The 15,550-nt window shown below is 42.9% G+C and overlaps 4 protein-coding genes across 10 annotated transcripts; 2 read left to right on the top strand and 2 right to left on the bottom strand.

Annotated features, from left to right (window-relative positions):
* Positions 1 to 21: 21 nt before the first annotated feature.
* LOC6582134 (xylosyltransferase oxt) lies at positions 22 to 4,192 on the top strand. Its single transcript, XM_002007807.4, has 3 exons — positions 22 to 968; positions 1,044 to 1,210; positions 1,615 to 4,192. Exons 1-3 carry the CDS (start codon positions 263 to 265, stop codon positions 3,382 to 3,384), a joined length of 2,643 nt encoding a protein of 880 aa, XP_002007843.3. The 5' UTR covers positions 22 to 262; the 3' UTR covers positions 3,385 to 4,192.
* Positions 4,035 to 5,352, bottom strand: LOC6582133 (elongator complex protein 5). The gene is made up of 3 exons (XM_002007806.4): positions 5,214 to 5,352; positions 4,493 to 5,150; positions 4,035 to 4,436 (listed from the first exon to the last, which is right to left on the bottom strand). The coding sequence occupies exons 1-3, from the start codon at positions 5,260 to 5,262 to the stop codon at positions 4,343 to 4,345; spliced, it is 801 nt and encodes a 266-aa protein (XP_002007842.1). The 5' UTR covers positions 5,263 to 5,352; the 3' UTR covers positions 4,035 to 4,342.
* Positions 5,353 to 5,719: 367 nt separating this feature from the next.
* On the top strand, positions 5,720 to 10,968 carry LOC6582132 (plasma membrane ascorbate-dependent reductase CYBRD1). 3 transcript variants are annotated; one of them, XM_015162294.3, is made up of 4 exons: positions 5,720 to 5,854; positions 9,838 to 10,047; positions 10,135 to 10,498; positions 10,567 to 10,968. In XM_015162294.3, exons 2-4 carry the CDS (start codon positions 9,855 to 9,857, stop codon positions 10,730 to 10,732), a joined length of 723 nt encoding a protein of 240 aa, XP_015017780.1. In that variant the 5' UTR covers positions 5,720 to 5,854; positions 9,838 to 9,854; the 3' UTR covers positions 10,733 to 10,968. The 3 variants fall into 3 exon arrangements, with proteins under 3 accessions (XP_015017780.1, XP_015017781.1, XP_002007841.2); XM_015162295.3 differs by lacking the exon at positions 5,720 to 5,854 and adding an exon at positions 6,137 to 6,332; XM_002007805.4 differs by lacking the exon at positions 5,720 to 5,854 and adding an exon at positions 6,879 to 7,348.
* Positions 10,969 to 11,131: 163 nt separating this feature from the next.
* On the bottom strand, positions 11,132 to 15,536 carry LOC6582131 (adenylyl cyclase X E). 5 transcript variants are annotated; one of them, XM_032731575.2, is made up of 12 exons: positions 15,352 to 15,535; positions 15,154 to 15,294; positions 14,939 to 15,092; positions 14,548 to 14,885; positions 14,372 to 14,499; positions 13,533 to 14,318; positions 13,246 to 13,461; positions 12,796 to 13,036; positions 12,662 to 12,736; positions 12,341 to 12,603; positions 11,853 to 12,265; positions 11,132 to 11,794 (listed from the first exon to the last, which is right to left on the bottom strand). In XM_032731575.2, the coding sequence occupies exons 1-12, from the start codon at positions 15,448 to 15,450 to the stop codon at positions 11,217 to 11,219; spliced, it is 3,432 nt and encodes a 1,143-aa protein (XP_032587466.1). In that variant the 5' UTR covers positions 15,451 to 15,535; the 3' UTR covers positions 11,132 to 11,216. The 5 variants fall into 5 exon arrangements, 4 of the variants coding, with proteins under 4 accessions (XP_032587466.1, XP_002007840.2, XP_043865814.1 ...); XM_002007804.4 differs by having other exon boundaries at positions 11,132 to 11,797; positions 15,352 to 15,534; XM_044009879.1 differs by having other exon boundaries at positions 11,132 to 11,797; positions 14,372 to 14,463; positions 15,352 to 15,534.
* Between the last annotated feature and the right edge of the window lie 14 nt (positions 15,537 to 15,550).

The raw sequence follows: 15,550 nt of genomic DNA, 5'->3' as shown, positions 1-15,550 counted from the left end.
ATCGTGAAGCCTATCGTAGCCTATCGATATATTAGTTAGGCACGGAATCAGTATTCTAAGTGGAATGCGGGAGTGTTTTGAGTAAAGTGTAGCTATTTACAGCGATTGTAAATACTTATAAATGTTAGTTAAGCTTAACGCTCGCACTAATAATAGAAGCGCTGGACATGCCACTGCATCGCAGCCATAGAACTACGAGAGCCACAAGCATTAGCACGCGGGTCAACTGCCACAACCAACGTGCGCATCTTCAGAGCTGGCCATGGAGCAAAAGTCATCACTATCCGTGCGATGGCTGCGGCGTTATCGTGTCTGCTTTGTAATATTACTTTTAATTGTTGCCATCCAACTATTTCTGGCCTACAAATCGGTTGAGCTTGATTTGGCGGGCGCACTGCGCACGCATCGTGATGCTCGGGAGGCGGAAGAGCCGCCACCAGAGCCCGTTGCTCCGCCAGCTCCTCTGCAGGCTGGGACTAAGAACTTACGCATAACTTCTAAGGAACTGGGTTTCGAGCCCGAATGTGATATCAATGCCAAGGAAGCAATATCGGCACTCCAGCGTGCCAAGACGAAAGACTGCCGCCAACATATCGCCAGCATAGCCTGTGCCATTCAAGCCGGACGCTTCTATGCGACCCATCTTCAGAGCAGCTGTCCGGCAGGCAACCATAGAGCCAATGTATCACTGGGTTGCTATCGCGACGAGAAGGATTCACGCCTGCTGGGCGGTTACTTTACCAGCTTCAAGACGTCCAATTCACCGGGCAGTTGTGTGGAGCTCTGCCTGCAGTCCGGCTACCCGTATGCGGGTGTGCAATACGCCCGCGAATGCTTCTGCGGCTTCGACACGCCGCCCAGCTCCGCCAAACTAGCCGACTCCAGTTGCAATATGAAATGCATAGGCAATGCCAAAGAAATCTGTGGCGGCATCTATGCCATGAATGTCTATGAAACGGGCATTGCCAGTAAGTGAAATGACTTATTCATCTAATAGTATATCTTTGACTTATACAATATCCTAATATCCTAATCCTTTGCAGAATTTACGCCACAATTGGCAGCCAGCACTCCAGCGCCGGGGCAAGAACCGCAAGCCGTTCGCATTGCATTTCTGCTGACATTGAACGGTCGCGCCCTTCGCCAGGTCCACCGACTGCTGCGCGCTTTATATGCGCCCCAGCACATTTACTACATACACGTGGATGCGGTGAGTGGTCGAGCAAAGCGAAGGCGGTGCGGAGGTAAAGCAATGCCACCGGATTTCGTAATTAAAGCCAGTTCAACAATTTGTGTTAATTACGCGAAATTTAACGCCTCGCAGCTGTGGCAGCGAAATCGGTTGTAGAATTTGAGTCTGAATGAGCGAGTATATGTATGATATACAAGATATAGGGTAATATGATAAGCGTGATATAAGGTAGTAGAGAATACATACAGTGGCGCTCTGCTGAATATGTATACAATGTCTTTATATAATAGATATTAACTTAAAGCCTTATAAACTTGATTTATAGCTATCTTAGAAGTAATTCTAGAACTCATATTGTGTGACTTAGAATAACTCTCAAATGCATTTACAAACTTCCACTAAGACTCATTTCATCTCCACAGCGTCAGGATTATCTCTATCGCAAATTGCTGGAGCTGGAGCCAAAGTTTCCCAATATACGTCTAGCTCGGAAGCGTTTCTCGACAATTTGGGGCGGCGCCTCGCTGTTGACCATGCTGCTGCAGTGCATGCAGGATTTGCTGCAGTCCAGCTGGGAATGGGATTTCGTCATCAATTTGAGCGAAAGTGATTTTCCTGTGAAGACGCTGGACAAGCTGGTTGAATTTTTGAGCGCCAATCGTGGTCGTAACTTTGTCAAAGGCCATGGCCGTGAGACGCAGCGCTTCATACAGAAGCAGGGCCTGGACAAGACGTTCGTGGAATGCGATACACACATGTGGCGCATTGGTGATCGCAAGCTGCCAGCCGGAATACAGGTGGATGGTGGCAGCGACTGGGTGGCGCTATCCCGTCCATTTGTTAACTATGTAACGCACCCGGCAATAGATGACGAGCTGCTGCAGGCATTGCTGCACTTGTTCCGGCACACCCTGCTGCCCGCCGAATCCTTCTTCCACACGGTGCTGCGCAACACGCAGCATTGCGGTACCTATGTGGACAACAATCTGCATGTGACCAACTGGAAACGCAAGCAGGGCTGCAAGTGCCAGTACAAGCACGTGGTGGACTGGTGCGGCTGCAGTCCGAATGACTTCAAGCCTGAAGACTGGCCGCGGCTGCAATCCACTGCGTCGAAGTCACTGTTCTTCGCGCGCAAATTCGAGCCGATTATCAATCAGGCGGTGCTGCTGCAGCTGGAGGAGTGGCTCTTTGGGCCCTACACCAGCGAGTATGTGAATCTACGTGGCTACTGGCAGTCGCTCTACCACCACGAGGATGTTCACGGCGCTGGCGATGATCTGGCGCGCACAGTTGGCGACAGCCTAATGCGCCTGTCGGCGCAACAGTTCAAGCTGGATGCAGTGCAGCTGCTGGAGCTAACACACTACCTGCATCGCGATCAGTACAAGGGATTCCTAGTGCGCTACAGCGCTCTGGCAAGGAACAGTTCCAAGGAGCTGCAGCTGGAGTCGCGTGTGCGGCCGGTGCAGCACGGCAAAGTGGCGAAAAATTCACGTGTTACCAAGCGCCTGCGCAACTTTGAGGTCTCCACGGACTTCGACCAGAAGGAGCAGGTGGCGCGTAACTTCGCCAAGCTGTTGGGACCACACAGCGATCTTATGCTGAGCTATACATATCAGGGAGTCGCTGGCTCACAGGACACATCGCATTCGTACAATTTGACGCTGATCTGGCTGGATCCATTCGATCGACTGCAAGACTTCAATGAGCTGCATGTGGAGGACTCTCAAGTCGATGTTATTAACTACTCCAAAACGCTGCTCAAGCGGCCGCTTACGCCCGGCATCTGGACAGCCAAGCTAATTGGACGCACCTCCATCTATGCGCAGCTCAAGTTTCTAGTCGCTCCACTGGCCTACGCCAACGGTGAGCCCATTCATACTGCAGCGGCTGCACGTGCTCAGAACGGTGGTCAAGCTGTGTCGCTGCCCGATAACTTTGAGATGCCCGCGGAGTGGCAGCAGCATCTGCCTAGCGAGAACGAAGTCAAGACCCTACTCGAAGAGGCATCGGCTCATGCTGAACTCATTGGTCAGCCTTTGTACAGCCGGATCGATGATTTGGTTGGCAAATTCTTTCTACTACGCGAAACCTGCATTGGGGACGGATCTAGCGTGCTGCCGGAGCTGCCGCTATGTCGAGACACCGCCTGGAGCTCGCTGGCTCCGGACCCCAAGAGCGAGATGTAGTCGCTGCTCAAGCACCGATAGATAGATTGGGCCAGACAGGCCGTCTTAGAGTCATTTGTTATAGCCATTTTCGTAAACGCAGCCATTGATGAAGTTTTTTTTTTTTACCATTTGTTATTCATATTGTTTTTGTACATAGTTGTGAATGTCTCTCGCTCCGTGTGTTTTTTAACCATCTCGTATGAATACTTAATAATCATATTTTCGACCTTTTAGATCCAATATTATGCTCAACGCACACAGAACTCAGATTAATTGAAAGTTAACTCGACCCTTGCATAAGCCTCGATACACGATTTTTATTTAGTTTTAGATTCCAATGTTAATTTTATGCACCTGAGCTTAAACTTGAGAGGAAACGCGATTTCTATTAGGAAATCTTATTATTATACTGCAATCTGTAGAGTTTCAAATAGATCTGTATATATATCAACAAATTTAACTAGATAGAATACCAACAATTACCTTATGTACAGAATCGTCCATTATGATAATGAGCTTATGCAAGAGCATATTAACTTTCGATTTCGTCACCTTAATCTTAAGTGTTTTGCCTTCAATCTTCTGCACACTATTCAAACTCTTTTCAATTCAGATTTAACTCAAATCTTTGCTTCTTTTATAATGTTGTGATATGTGTAAGATGGGAATGAGTTTGGGGACTTGCATCTTGAATGCTCGCAAGTTTTTAATGAGTATTACAAACATTATTATTGTTAGCGTTTAAGTAACTATGCGATGCAATTGTAACACTGGACATATTCGTATATCTCTACCGTTTAGTATAAACTTTTGAACTATGCAACTATATGATTGGTTTCATTTGCGACCCGAATTTCAGTTGTTTGAGTGCGCTTACAAGGTATGTATATATATATTCAATGGATGTATTTGTATATTAGACTTAAGTATTTAAAGCCAAGGCCATTTGTACTGCCGTTCGCTATGCGAGCACATTTTATATTAACAAATCCTCATCCGGATCCTCCTCATCGAAGTCATCATTGGCATCTGGTGTATAGATGATGTTGCCGTCCTCCGCTTCACTGGTGCTGCGAGGGTCATAGAGGATTAGTGAATTGATTAATAAGCAACTCTGCAAACTAACCGTTCATATGGTAATGTGAGCGCATTGCGCGCCACAACTTCATCCTCATCCAATTCAATTTTGAAGGTGCGACCAGTATCAGAGGCATTATCTGGCGTCTCCTGTATTGTGGTACCAGGTGAAGTCGTCGTGTCGACACCCTCGGTCAGAGGCTTCACTTGGAACTCTGTCTTGCTGACTTGGCACTTGTAGCGTTTGTTGGTCACCCCGCCGCCCGGCTTGCGGGAAATCAGAGACAACGTGCTGTCTGTCTCCAAGCGTAGCACCAGCTCCGCTAGATACTCACAGCCAGCTAGAATATAGTCGGCGTCTGGATGCTGTAGATGCATCGGTGACGCCCACAGGAAAACACGTCGAACATGCTCTGATTGGCGCAACTTATTCAGATAGTCAAAAATAAAGGCAGGAGTCTGATAACAGAGCAAATCCGCCAACGTTGGCAGTATTACATTGTAGCCAGTCTTTGTTGTGATGGGATCGGTTGGATTTGTTTGTTGATTATTTGCATTGTTGGCGCAATCACGCAGCATCGCCTCAAAGCTGGCCACGTGCTTCAATTGCGTGCCAATTGGCAGAGCTTTAATATCATTGCCCTCGCCCTGCTCGCTTAACAGGCTGGTAATGAATTTTAGCGCGATACGATCGCGATTTAGTTGATCTGCAAAATCGAGCGATATGTTTATTTATTTTGTTTTGACATTTATAATCCAAATTTACTTACCAATTATCAACACGACCTTTTGATTGGTCACAATTAGATTGGACAGCATTGCATTTAGTTGTAATAAATTAAAAATAAAATTAAACTGCAGTTTTTGTTGTTGCTAACCTTTAGCGATGTAAGTATCACAAAGCTATCGATATGCAAAACAAGCGATACCTAAGCTTGATACGATAGTGTTGCAGGTGCACTATTATAATGTCAGTGGTTCATCTCTATAGCCAGCTGATATTTGATACAACCGCCTTTTCCAAATGAGTAAACAATACAAATAATTCAAAATGTAGGGCCATCCAGATCGATTACAAAGCGCTACAAGGGAAAGTGAAACCTTGAACTTGTATATAGTTTTTGTAATGATAATGCCGAATGACAACGACTGATAGTCGGTCAACGGCTTCGGCGCGCATTGATTGCTGCTCGTTTGATCTCATTTATTTGCTTTCTCTGCCGATGCCGACGTCAGCGCTGACGTTAACGAATCAGCCGCTCTGTTGTGGTTTGCTTGGATCGCTCAGTTGTGGTAAATATCGCTGTGGCTCTTGTGCTTGGATTTTTGGCAGTCGCGTGCTACAAAACCAATAAACAAAACAAAAAACGTGGCGCTTGTTACACTTTTTAACGATTTGACACACAATACCGTAAGTAATATTTTGTAATATTAAAAAGCTTCATTATAAACAAATCGCATGACTGTATCCATAATATCCAACAAGTGGTTAACATAGATTGAGCGTTTGTGTATTGTGGTTTGCCTGTTGGTATTAGGTTCTAAAAGCTTTTGAGCAAAAGCTTTAGACGCTGCTGTAGATGCTTTTTGAGGGGTATTGCGTAGGCGTCGCTGCCTTTGCAGATATTTTCGCTGCTTCCATATGGATGACTTTTGATGTACCCGAGAACAACAGCTCGAATCCTGCAAACAACGCAGTTAGTTCAACAAGTGAAGACAGCTGGCAAAGATAAAATTAGTTAAAAATACTTGCAAGTCAACATTTCATTATCTAAAAACTCTGGCAATCGAACACATTTGATAAGCCGCTTAAAATTCAAATTAAACAACAGCAGCAAAAAGGAAACAAGCAAAATTTTATCAAGCATACGACATGCTATTCACACTGGGTAAGTGTGTGGGTGTATTTGAGTGTGTGTATGAGAGAGAGAGAAAGAGAGAGAGGCTGCGAGTGAGACTGTGTATATGAATATGTGTCTATGTATTGTGGGTGCAATTATTATGCATAGAACATGTTATTTGCAAGCCAACACCTCAATTGAAATGCAGCTCAGAAAAAAATTCCATTTCAATAGAATCAAAGGAATGTACAGCTGCGCCCAACCCCTCCCCCTTGCTGACTTCACTAATCGCCGTAGCGTATGCCTAGCATATTAACAACAACAACAAGGTTGGGCTAACCCATTGCATGCCAATTTTAATTAGACAATGGCCAACACATTACGCGCTCGAATGTGCATCAAACAGGAATATTAAATTATGGTTAATAATTAACTAACTTTATGAGCATATGAAAAAATATTAAAAGCTCTTTTCAGTAGTCAAAACTCGCATGCGAGCAATGTTGTTTTTGTTAAAGCTTGCCGCTGCCAGCGCCGCTGCTCCATTGCGGCGTTGCTGCTCTGCTTTGTGCAAAGCGCCAACTTTGAATTCAGTTGCGCATTGCACTTTGTGGTGTTCGGTTGTGACTATCGGTGTGTTAATTGGTTCTGTGTGCCGTGTTTCTCTGTGCTACTGTCTTTCGAGTTGTATTACTCATATGCCATTGCCTGCAAATCAAAGCTGGATTAGATGTTAATCAGTGTTGTTAGCCAACCATTTGTGTATTGATTTTTGTACAAAAGTGTAACCACAATGTCAAAGGATATGGATATTGAACAGGCGGCGCAGGCGACGATGACGACGACTTCAATCGAAGTTAAAGCCGAGCCTGTCACTGTTGCCGAACCAACAGCAACAATAACAGTGGTAGCAGCAGCAGCAGCAGCGGCAACAAATGGCGATAGCAGCGGCAAGGCGGCTGAGGAGCAAAAGCAACAAGCAGCAACGGCAACAACAATAACAACAATAACGGAACAAGTGCAGCCAACAGTTGCTGCCGCCGTCGAATCGACCGCAAGCAAAGGTACAACAACAACAATAACAACAATAGCAACAGCAACCAATACTAAGCGCAACAAATAGCTTTCAAAAAATCAACAGCTCACCAATAACAGCGCTTAACATTTTAGTTTCGAATTAGTAAAAGTTATAATAAAACGCAGACACCGGTCAGCCGGACGAGCAGGACGGACAAGCGTAGAAAGAAAGAAATCCAAACAAACCCACATACACACACACATACGCATACATGCGTAGAAGTGATAGGTTTAAGCGAGAGTGAGCGAGAGGGCGAGCGTGTGCCAATGCAATTGCATTAACATTGCTCATCCTCGTGCTTCGCCTCCTTCTTTGGCATCTGCTGTCTCACTGCCTCGCCCTCTTTCTCTCTGCTTCTCTCTCGGCTTCAGTTTGCTCAGTCAACAACATTTTCGCACCAAGTTGAATTTCACTTTAGTTTTTCAGCAATTTTTTCTTGTGTTTTATGCTTTATTTATTTTACTTTTGCTGTTTTCAACTTTTTACGCTTTTCCAAAGTCATCGGCGTCGCATCTTCAAAAAGTTTTACTTTTTATGTGGATTATTTATGTATTGCTTGTATTTTCTTCTGCCCATTACCTTCAAATTTTGCGCACGATCTGTTGCAACGCTTTGCCGAGCAGCAACGACTGCAGCACGGCTGCTTAACTAACAGTCAATTAACTATAATATGCACCCTAATTAACATTCGAATATGTCCAATTCATTTCACTTGCCCCAAAATTATGGAGCCAGCCGAAAATGTTGTCGATTGTATAACTGTGACACGTGCCAGACAAACACAAAAGAAATCTAATGAAAAGACTGTGCCACATTCGGTTTATCTTGACTCGTTTCAATTGAGAATTCAAAACTCATTTGCATAAGAAAAAAAAAAAAAACCTTTAATTAAAGCGTCTGATAAGTGAAATGTTAAAAATTCGCTATCTGAGCATGGCTTGTTACAAGGTTTCTCTTAACTAGGTAACTGAACCCAGAAGTGAGCTCATTTGACTATGCTATATGCAAGAAGTATATACTGTACTATAGAGTGATGTACACACAAATAGTTGTATATAATACTTTATTAGCAAATAGTAGTGTAAGATAATATAGCAGACAGTGTCCTGATATGATATATACTAATAAATTGTGCTGTAATAGCAAATAGTAGCATATAATAACCTATGGTAGTATATATAGCAGTATATTGCTAGTGAGCTATTCATACATAAAAGTATTCAGTATTATGCTATATTTGTGTATATTTACTACTATTTCATCATATAAAATTCTTCGAAAATTTCTAAAACATCTAATTTCTGTCTGAATTTAAAAAAAAAAAATCTTAAATAAAAATAATCTATAATTTCCTCTTCACATTTACGCTCTTCGTAAGATCTTGCTGTGTATCGTCGTCTTTGAATTTCAGTTAGTTCTATTATTTATCTAACTTCTAGTTGCGCTTTCAACACTCAGTAAATTATTATTCCCTACATGACTACAAACATTTCAATTTATCAGAGAAGCACAGCAATTTTTTAATTCATTTGCCATTTATTTTCTATCTTCCTCTCTCTCTCTCTCTCTCTCTCTCTCTCTTCTTGTTCATCTTTCGCTCCGACAAACCCCATACAATAGATACACGCTGAACAATACTGTTTAAAGCGATTTGGTATCATTATTTTTGCCACTGCCAAAGCTTGCCGAAGTGGCTGCTAGACAATGTTTACACGCACTTCCCTGATAAGAGGTTCGCAGGCAAGGCATATGCTAGCCTCTGCCTCTCATCTTATAGTTGGGAAAAACAATTACAATATCAGTTTAGAGGCGTGTCTCCAGTTGGGGGGGCAGTAATCTAATAATCTATTCGCGCATTTGGTATCAGTGCGTGCTGGCTTGTTTGTTTAGAGATCTCAGTTTGCCGGCGACGCTGTTAGATGAGCCTTTGTTTATCGCTAGATTTATTGGAATTACAACTGAATGCGGTTTTCTATGCCTCGTCGACGCGTATGCTTCGAAATCTATTGAATTTCCCTATGATATCATGTGTCAGCTATGGCGAAAATGTCGGGTCAATTACCAAGTAACGCTAAAATTCTAAAAATAGATCAGAGCAAAAAATATGTATACAGAAGAATGTTCTGTCTGCTTCAATACAGCTGAATGTTTAGATAATCGTAATAAATAAAAATTCTTTATTCTTAATTAAAACAATATTGTGGAAATATGAAATTTTGGACTGCTTAGCGCATACAAATGGATATATGTATCTAAATATGTATTATATATGTACATACATAGATTTAGATCAATTTATTTTCCCCAACTTTTAAACGCATTGATCTATAAAATCTACAGAATTAAACATGTGGGTGGATAAATCGATGTTAAAAAACTTAAGCTGTTAAATGATATTTCAGAGCATCTCATAGTCGGGGACTCCCGGCCAACTCTTTCTTATTGTCTTATTTATTTACTTCTTCTTTTTTTCAGGCAACAACAAATCCAATATGGATCCGACGCTGATCAACTTTAAGGTGCTCTATGTGCTAACACAGCTGTGCGGCTTGACGATGATTGTGCTGGTTGGCACCTGGATCGGGCAGCATTTCGGTGGCTTGGGCGGCACCGACAATCCCAAGCAGGAGTTCAATTGGCATCCGCTATTTATGACCATTGGCTTTATCTACTTGTACGGCAATTGTGAGTAGCTGCCGTCAGTTAGTTAGTTAGTTATCCAGGCCGGAAAAGGTGCCACTAATCGGCCACTCCAATGCAATTCTTTTGCAGCCATACTCGTCTATCGCGGCTTTCGCACCACACGCAAGAAGACACTGAAGCTCACCCACGCCGGCATTCACATGGCCGCCTTCGTGTTGACGGTGATTGCGCTGAAGACGGTCTTCGATTCGCACAATCTGGTTGATCCGCCCATTCCCAATATGTACTCGCTGCACTCGTGGCTGGGTCTCTCCGCTGTCATCATCTTCTGCTTGCAGTATGTGGCCGGGTTTATGGCCTTTCTGGTGCCGGGCATGCGGGAGAACTATAAGATTGCTCTGATGCCGCTGCACATATATTTCGGACTGTTTGGCTTTGTGTTAGCCATTGCCAGCGCCGTTATGGGGCTCACCGAGAAGGCCATATTTGCGATGTATGCTATCTGAATTTATAAACGCTTATAACTTGGCTAATGCTCCATAAATGTTTGTCTTTGTCTAGCCCCAACTATTCGAAGCTGCCCTCAGCGGGCGTATTGGCCAACATTATCGGCGTGCTCTATGTTGTGTTCGGCGGTCTCGTTGTTTACCTGGCCACCGAGCCGTCGTATAAGCGAAAGCCTATACCGGAGGATACAGCTCTGCTCACGGCCAATGGAAACGAGTAGAGTTGAGCCGATGTCCCCAATGACCAGCTGCAATCATAACTTAAGCTCAAAACTGTGCACAAAACAAACAGAAAACAAATCCCAAAGTGGAGGATGCTATTAACCGTGTGGTGCTTCGTTTTTCGTTCATCTCAAAAGCTCTACGAAATGTTAAAGTTGAAATGCGTGTTTTTAATTATAATAGTGAATAATTTATGAGTTATATAAATTTAATATATATACCATATATATCTATATATACATATATGTATTTTATGTATGTCAGACAACTGAGTAAAGGCCCATAAAATATGTTTTAATCCCTACCCATAATAATCTGTATTATACGAATATATGTTATAAACAAATATATCTATATGTAATATATCTATAATATATATCTATATATACGAAATTGTCTTTAAATTGAAATACCGCCATGATATCAGATTATATTCTATTTCAGTTGATACGCATAGGTATATACATTTCCAGTTTACTTCAGCTATTGACTTTTGTCTTTTCCATCATTATTGTCATCGCTCCGCCTATCATACTTGACAGTATTGTGGCTTGTGGGCTTAGCCAATCTCTCGTCATTTGGGAACTGAAGCCAAGACGCCTCATCGACCCCCTGGAAGTTGAGCTCATCGTTCAGGTCGACGAGGTATGTCGAAGTTCTGCCCTCGATTGGGTTATCCTCGAGGCCGCGATAATAGCATTTGATATCCAAATGGCTCAATGTTCGAGCCGTGTTTTCGGTGACGTGTATGTGGCCAGTAACGCCCTTCTCTGCCATAATCGAGGCCCAGTTGACAGTTCGGCCCCAGAGATCGAAATAGAAGCGGGATTGGCCCACAACACCGGTGTGCGCAGGTCCATGCGAAATGCCAATCTTTAGTTGTCCGGGCATGGCGTTGGGGAACTTCATAGTTAGATTTTGCATGGATACATCCTGCATTATGCGCAGCATATCGGCAGCATAGTGAACCAGATACAGGACGCAATAATCACTGTATTCAAGATGCGGATGATTGAATCGTGGATTATAGTTTAGCAATTCCGGTATCTGAATATGTTCACCTACTAATAGGCGAATTTGAAGAACTCTCAAGATATATGTGTTTAGAGTTATAGTTACTCGATACATTTGACACTCTGGATAAACGGCCTCTGACCGGTTTCTTTATGGAAGTCCAGCTTGACTGGGATAGATTGTCGCCTGCATCTAGGCCACAAGCAGCCACATAGGTCCAGTTTATGACCTTGATCTTCTCCACCTTAAAGCCTTTCGCATACTCCTCGATTAAATCATCGAAATAGCAAATGAATTCGTTAAGCACACGCAGACTAGTCGTATCCAATGGGAAGTTGACAATGGAAGCGAATAATACGGCGACTTTCGCAACGTACTTGTGATATGGCAGATCGTTAGAGGGGTGATTTATAAATATGGGCACAAGGTAGGTGGGCAACATGTTAGCCAGGATATGCTCTGCATTGCTCTTGCTTTTCTCTATTAGCTCCCGCTTCTTGTTAGCGTTAAGCAGAAAGCTTAAAGTTAAAAGATGGCATTAGAAACTAAATAGAGTCCATATTGGACAGAGTTTTCTCCCTTCCCATACTCACTAATAGCTCACGCGTTTTAGGTAGATTATGTGATGATCCAAGATCATGTAATAGAGGCAGGCCGATAACAAGTGCCAAACACTTGCCACTTCTGCCGGCAGACCCATATTCGTTTTCTGTTTGCTGTGCTTTATGTTGTAGAACACATACAAGGTAAGGATGTGAATTATGCAGAGCAGAACGATCAGCGACGCTTTGAAGATCAGCGGTACGGACAGAAAGGTGAAGAGCATGAACACTAGAATCATATGCTCTGAAGCTTCCTGCAGATGGTAATCACATATAAATCTATTCGGCCTTACACTTTATATCCCAACTTACCCAAGGCTCAACGATACTCGGACTCGACAGGGTTTTATATTCTATAAGTTTTAGCTCTTCCCGTCGAAGCATAATCTATAGCCATATCCCATATATACAAATGCATATAAAATAAGAATCGTTTACATACGTACCGCTTCTAGAGTGCCCAAAATATAGACCATCCACAAACACAATACATAGACTATAGAGCGCAGTATTCGTTTCTCTTCCAGCCATCGACTAAATGTACAGAGCCAGCGATGTAGGAAAAATTTCGGTGGAGACACTGCACGATGCTTGGAAATTTGTATTGTAATTTTGTTATAGAAGGCAAGCAGACATATTATAATCAATATCGCGTACATATAAAGCATTTTGTATGAAATTACAGAGCTAGACAAATGGAATTTGTTAAATGAAATCGTTAAAAATGTTATAGAAAATATATTATTGAGTAAAGATATATGGGAAGAGATTCATCAATTATTTTCTCATCAGGTAATAAAAAAATATAAGAAATTGGGAAACAATATTGAAGGTGTAATTGTTTAGGGGAGTATATTAGAAGATGCTTCTTCTTTTTCTTATAGAGAGATGTTTACCTGAATGGTGGAAACAGGGCCATTATACAAAAGACTGTGGCAATGAATACCATTAATAATAGGGCATATTTAAATAACAGATCTGGCTGACCATTGTAGCCGCTTTCAATTTCGGGCTTGCGATAGATTCTCCAGAATGGCGTGATATAATGCTTGATAACATAATCCTCATTGCCACGTTCGATGCGATCTGAGAAATCGAAAAATCTCGCTAGGCTGTGTGTGGTATTATTCCATGTACATTACTATTTATGATATTTATAGTCGATAAGGCACATTATACTTACTTGATGCTGTCGACGGGCATAAACTCTACCTTTTCGAGCAGGCAACTAGCAGTTTTCTGGCGCAACGCATCAAGGTCTTTCCCATCAAATGCGACTGATGCTCTTGATACCGAATAGAACGAGCTCCGTAGCATACTATGATAGGGTAAGCTATCTGAATTCGACTCTGAGTCTTTGGAAATACGCATGAAAAAATTGCCCGTGGTACTTTTTATGACTCGGGGCTGAGGCCCGATCAAGTATGTGGTAATATTGGCCTTCTGCAGGAGCGAATGACTTTGGGCCTCCTCCGGGCCATTCTCATAGTTATATTCACTATGCAGCAAACGGAGCGTTTTCTGCGACACGTGCACCATATTCTTGCGACCCAGCGATGCCATGCAATGGGCTATGGCCACATCCTGTGACCAGATATCGAAGCAGCACTTCTGACGGCCCACAATGGCGGTGAAGGCCTCACCATCATGAACGGCCACGCGAACTGCAATCTTGAGTTCCTTCTCCTGACGTATTTCATCTACAATGCTGATAAAGTCTAGAGCAAAATCTACGCAGGCATTCGTACGCCTGGTTGATTTCGGGATTATTCCGGAGATGCAGCTAAGGAAATTGCCTAGGAACTTGATCGGCAGGACATTATGCTTAGCTGCCGATTGATCCAACCGCACACAAATACCGTTGAGAATCTCCAGAATCTCGGACACGTCGAGCTGTGTTATCAGCTGATAGTTTGTTATATTGCCGATCAGTATAGAGACATTTGAATACAGCTCTATGAAGAGAAGACTACAAATGGCATTAGGCATATGAAATGAGATGATTTTCTGATCAATACGAACGTTGATGTGAAATATCGCATACCCTGCCGCTGCTCATCGATGTGCTTATACATTTCCGCTTTCAGAGTTGATCGGATATTGGATGACAATAGCTGTTCCATGATGTCATTTTCCATTAGCACGGCGGACTAAAGAGATTCAATGAGATGTGACAGGTAATACGAAATTCGATTTACCCTTAGCTTAATGTTCTGATACAGCAACTTGCGACGATTCAATATCATTCTCCTCAAGTCGTATTCGATGAAAATGCGAAAGCCCTCCATGAAAACATTCAGTGAAACCAGATAGATGGCATAGGATCCATGGCTGCTGAGGCTGATCGGTTCCCTAATCGACAGGCTTGAGTAAACATAATATAAGAAATAGATCGCGGTAGATCCAAAGCCAAGAAACGAGGGTTTGCCATAGACGGAAATTGGCAGTAGAAAATATATTGATATGGTAACGACGTGATCGTAGGAGCTCCTTAAATGCACATCAGGGCCGACACTCAGCGCCATAAAGAAGGTATCTAAGGCAAACTGTTAATGGGTCTATTGACTAGAGACACCTAGATACCCATACCCGTCAATACTATCATCAGGGCAGCTGCGCAGCTGGCCAAGATGTTCCAAAGCCGAAATCGAGCATATTTCTTCTTGTCCTTGAAACATATCAAAACTATGAGCGGCAGCAGCACCATAATAAATATGAATGGAGCCGTTGTCCGGATCGTAAACTGCAGAGGTGAAGAGACTGCTTAATTAGGTCAGGCGATGTGCCAATCGCAGCGAACTCACTCCCTTGTACATTATTTGCAAAAGCACGTGTATGAATCCCAATAGCTCTGCGAGGAACACGAAGAGCGATACATTGACCACGGCCAGGCGCTCAACGTATCGGCGGTAGCATGGCTCCAGGGAAAGATCTTCAATTTGTTTCTACGAGATGATGAATGAAATTTCATCAGCCCGAATGAGTAGATCGAAAGGACTCACGCGCAAATTAATCCACTCCCAGCCCTTTAGTTTCGACACATCTATGATGGATTCATCTGGCATCAGCATCAAATTCGGCGATTTGATAGACGAGCTCATGACTTGTTTGTGTTTATCTAATGTATTTGTTGTAATCAAATATTCCACATTGACTTTGAAAGCTGTAACAACTTTCTGGCTTTATCAAATGCCAGATTAG

This window comes from Drosophila mojavensis, unplaced genomic scaffold, assembly GCF_018153725.1.
Source record: "Drosophila mojavensis isolate 15081-1352.22 unplaced genomic scaffold, ASM1815372v1 contig_74, whole genome shotgun sequence".
Taxonomy (NCBI): Eukaryota; Metazoa; Arthropoda; class Insecta; order Diptera; family Drosophilidae; genus Drosophila; species Drosophila mojavensis.
Note: the sequence above shows the minus strand (reverse complement) of the source record. Positions and strands in the feature narration are given on the sequence as shown.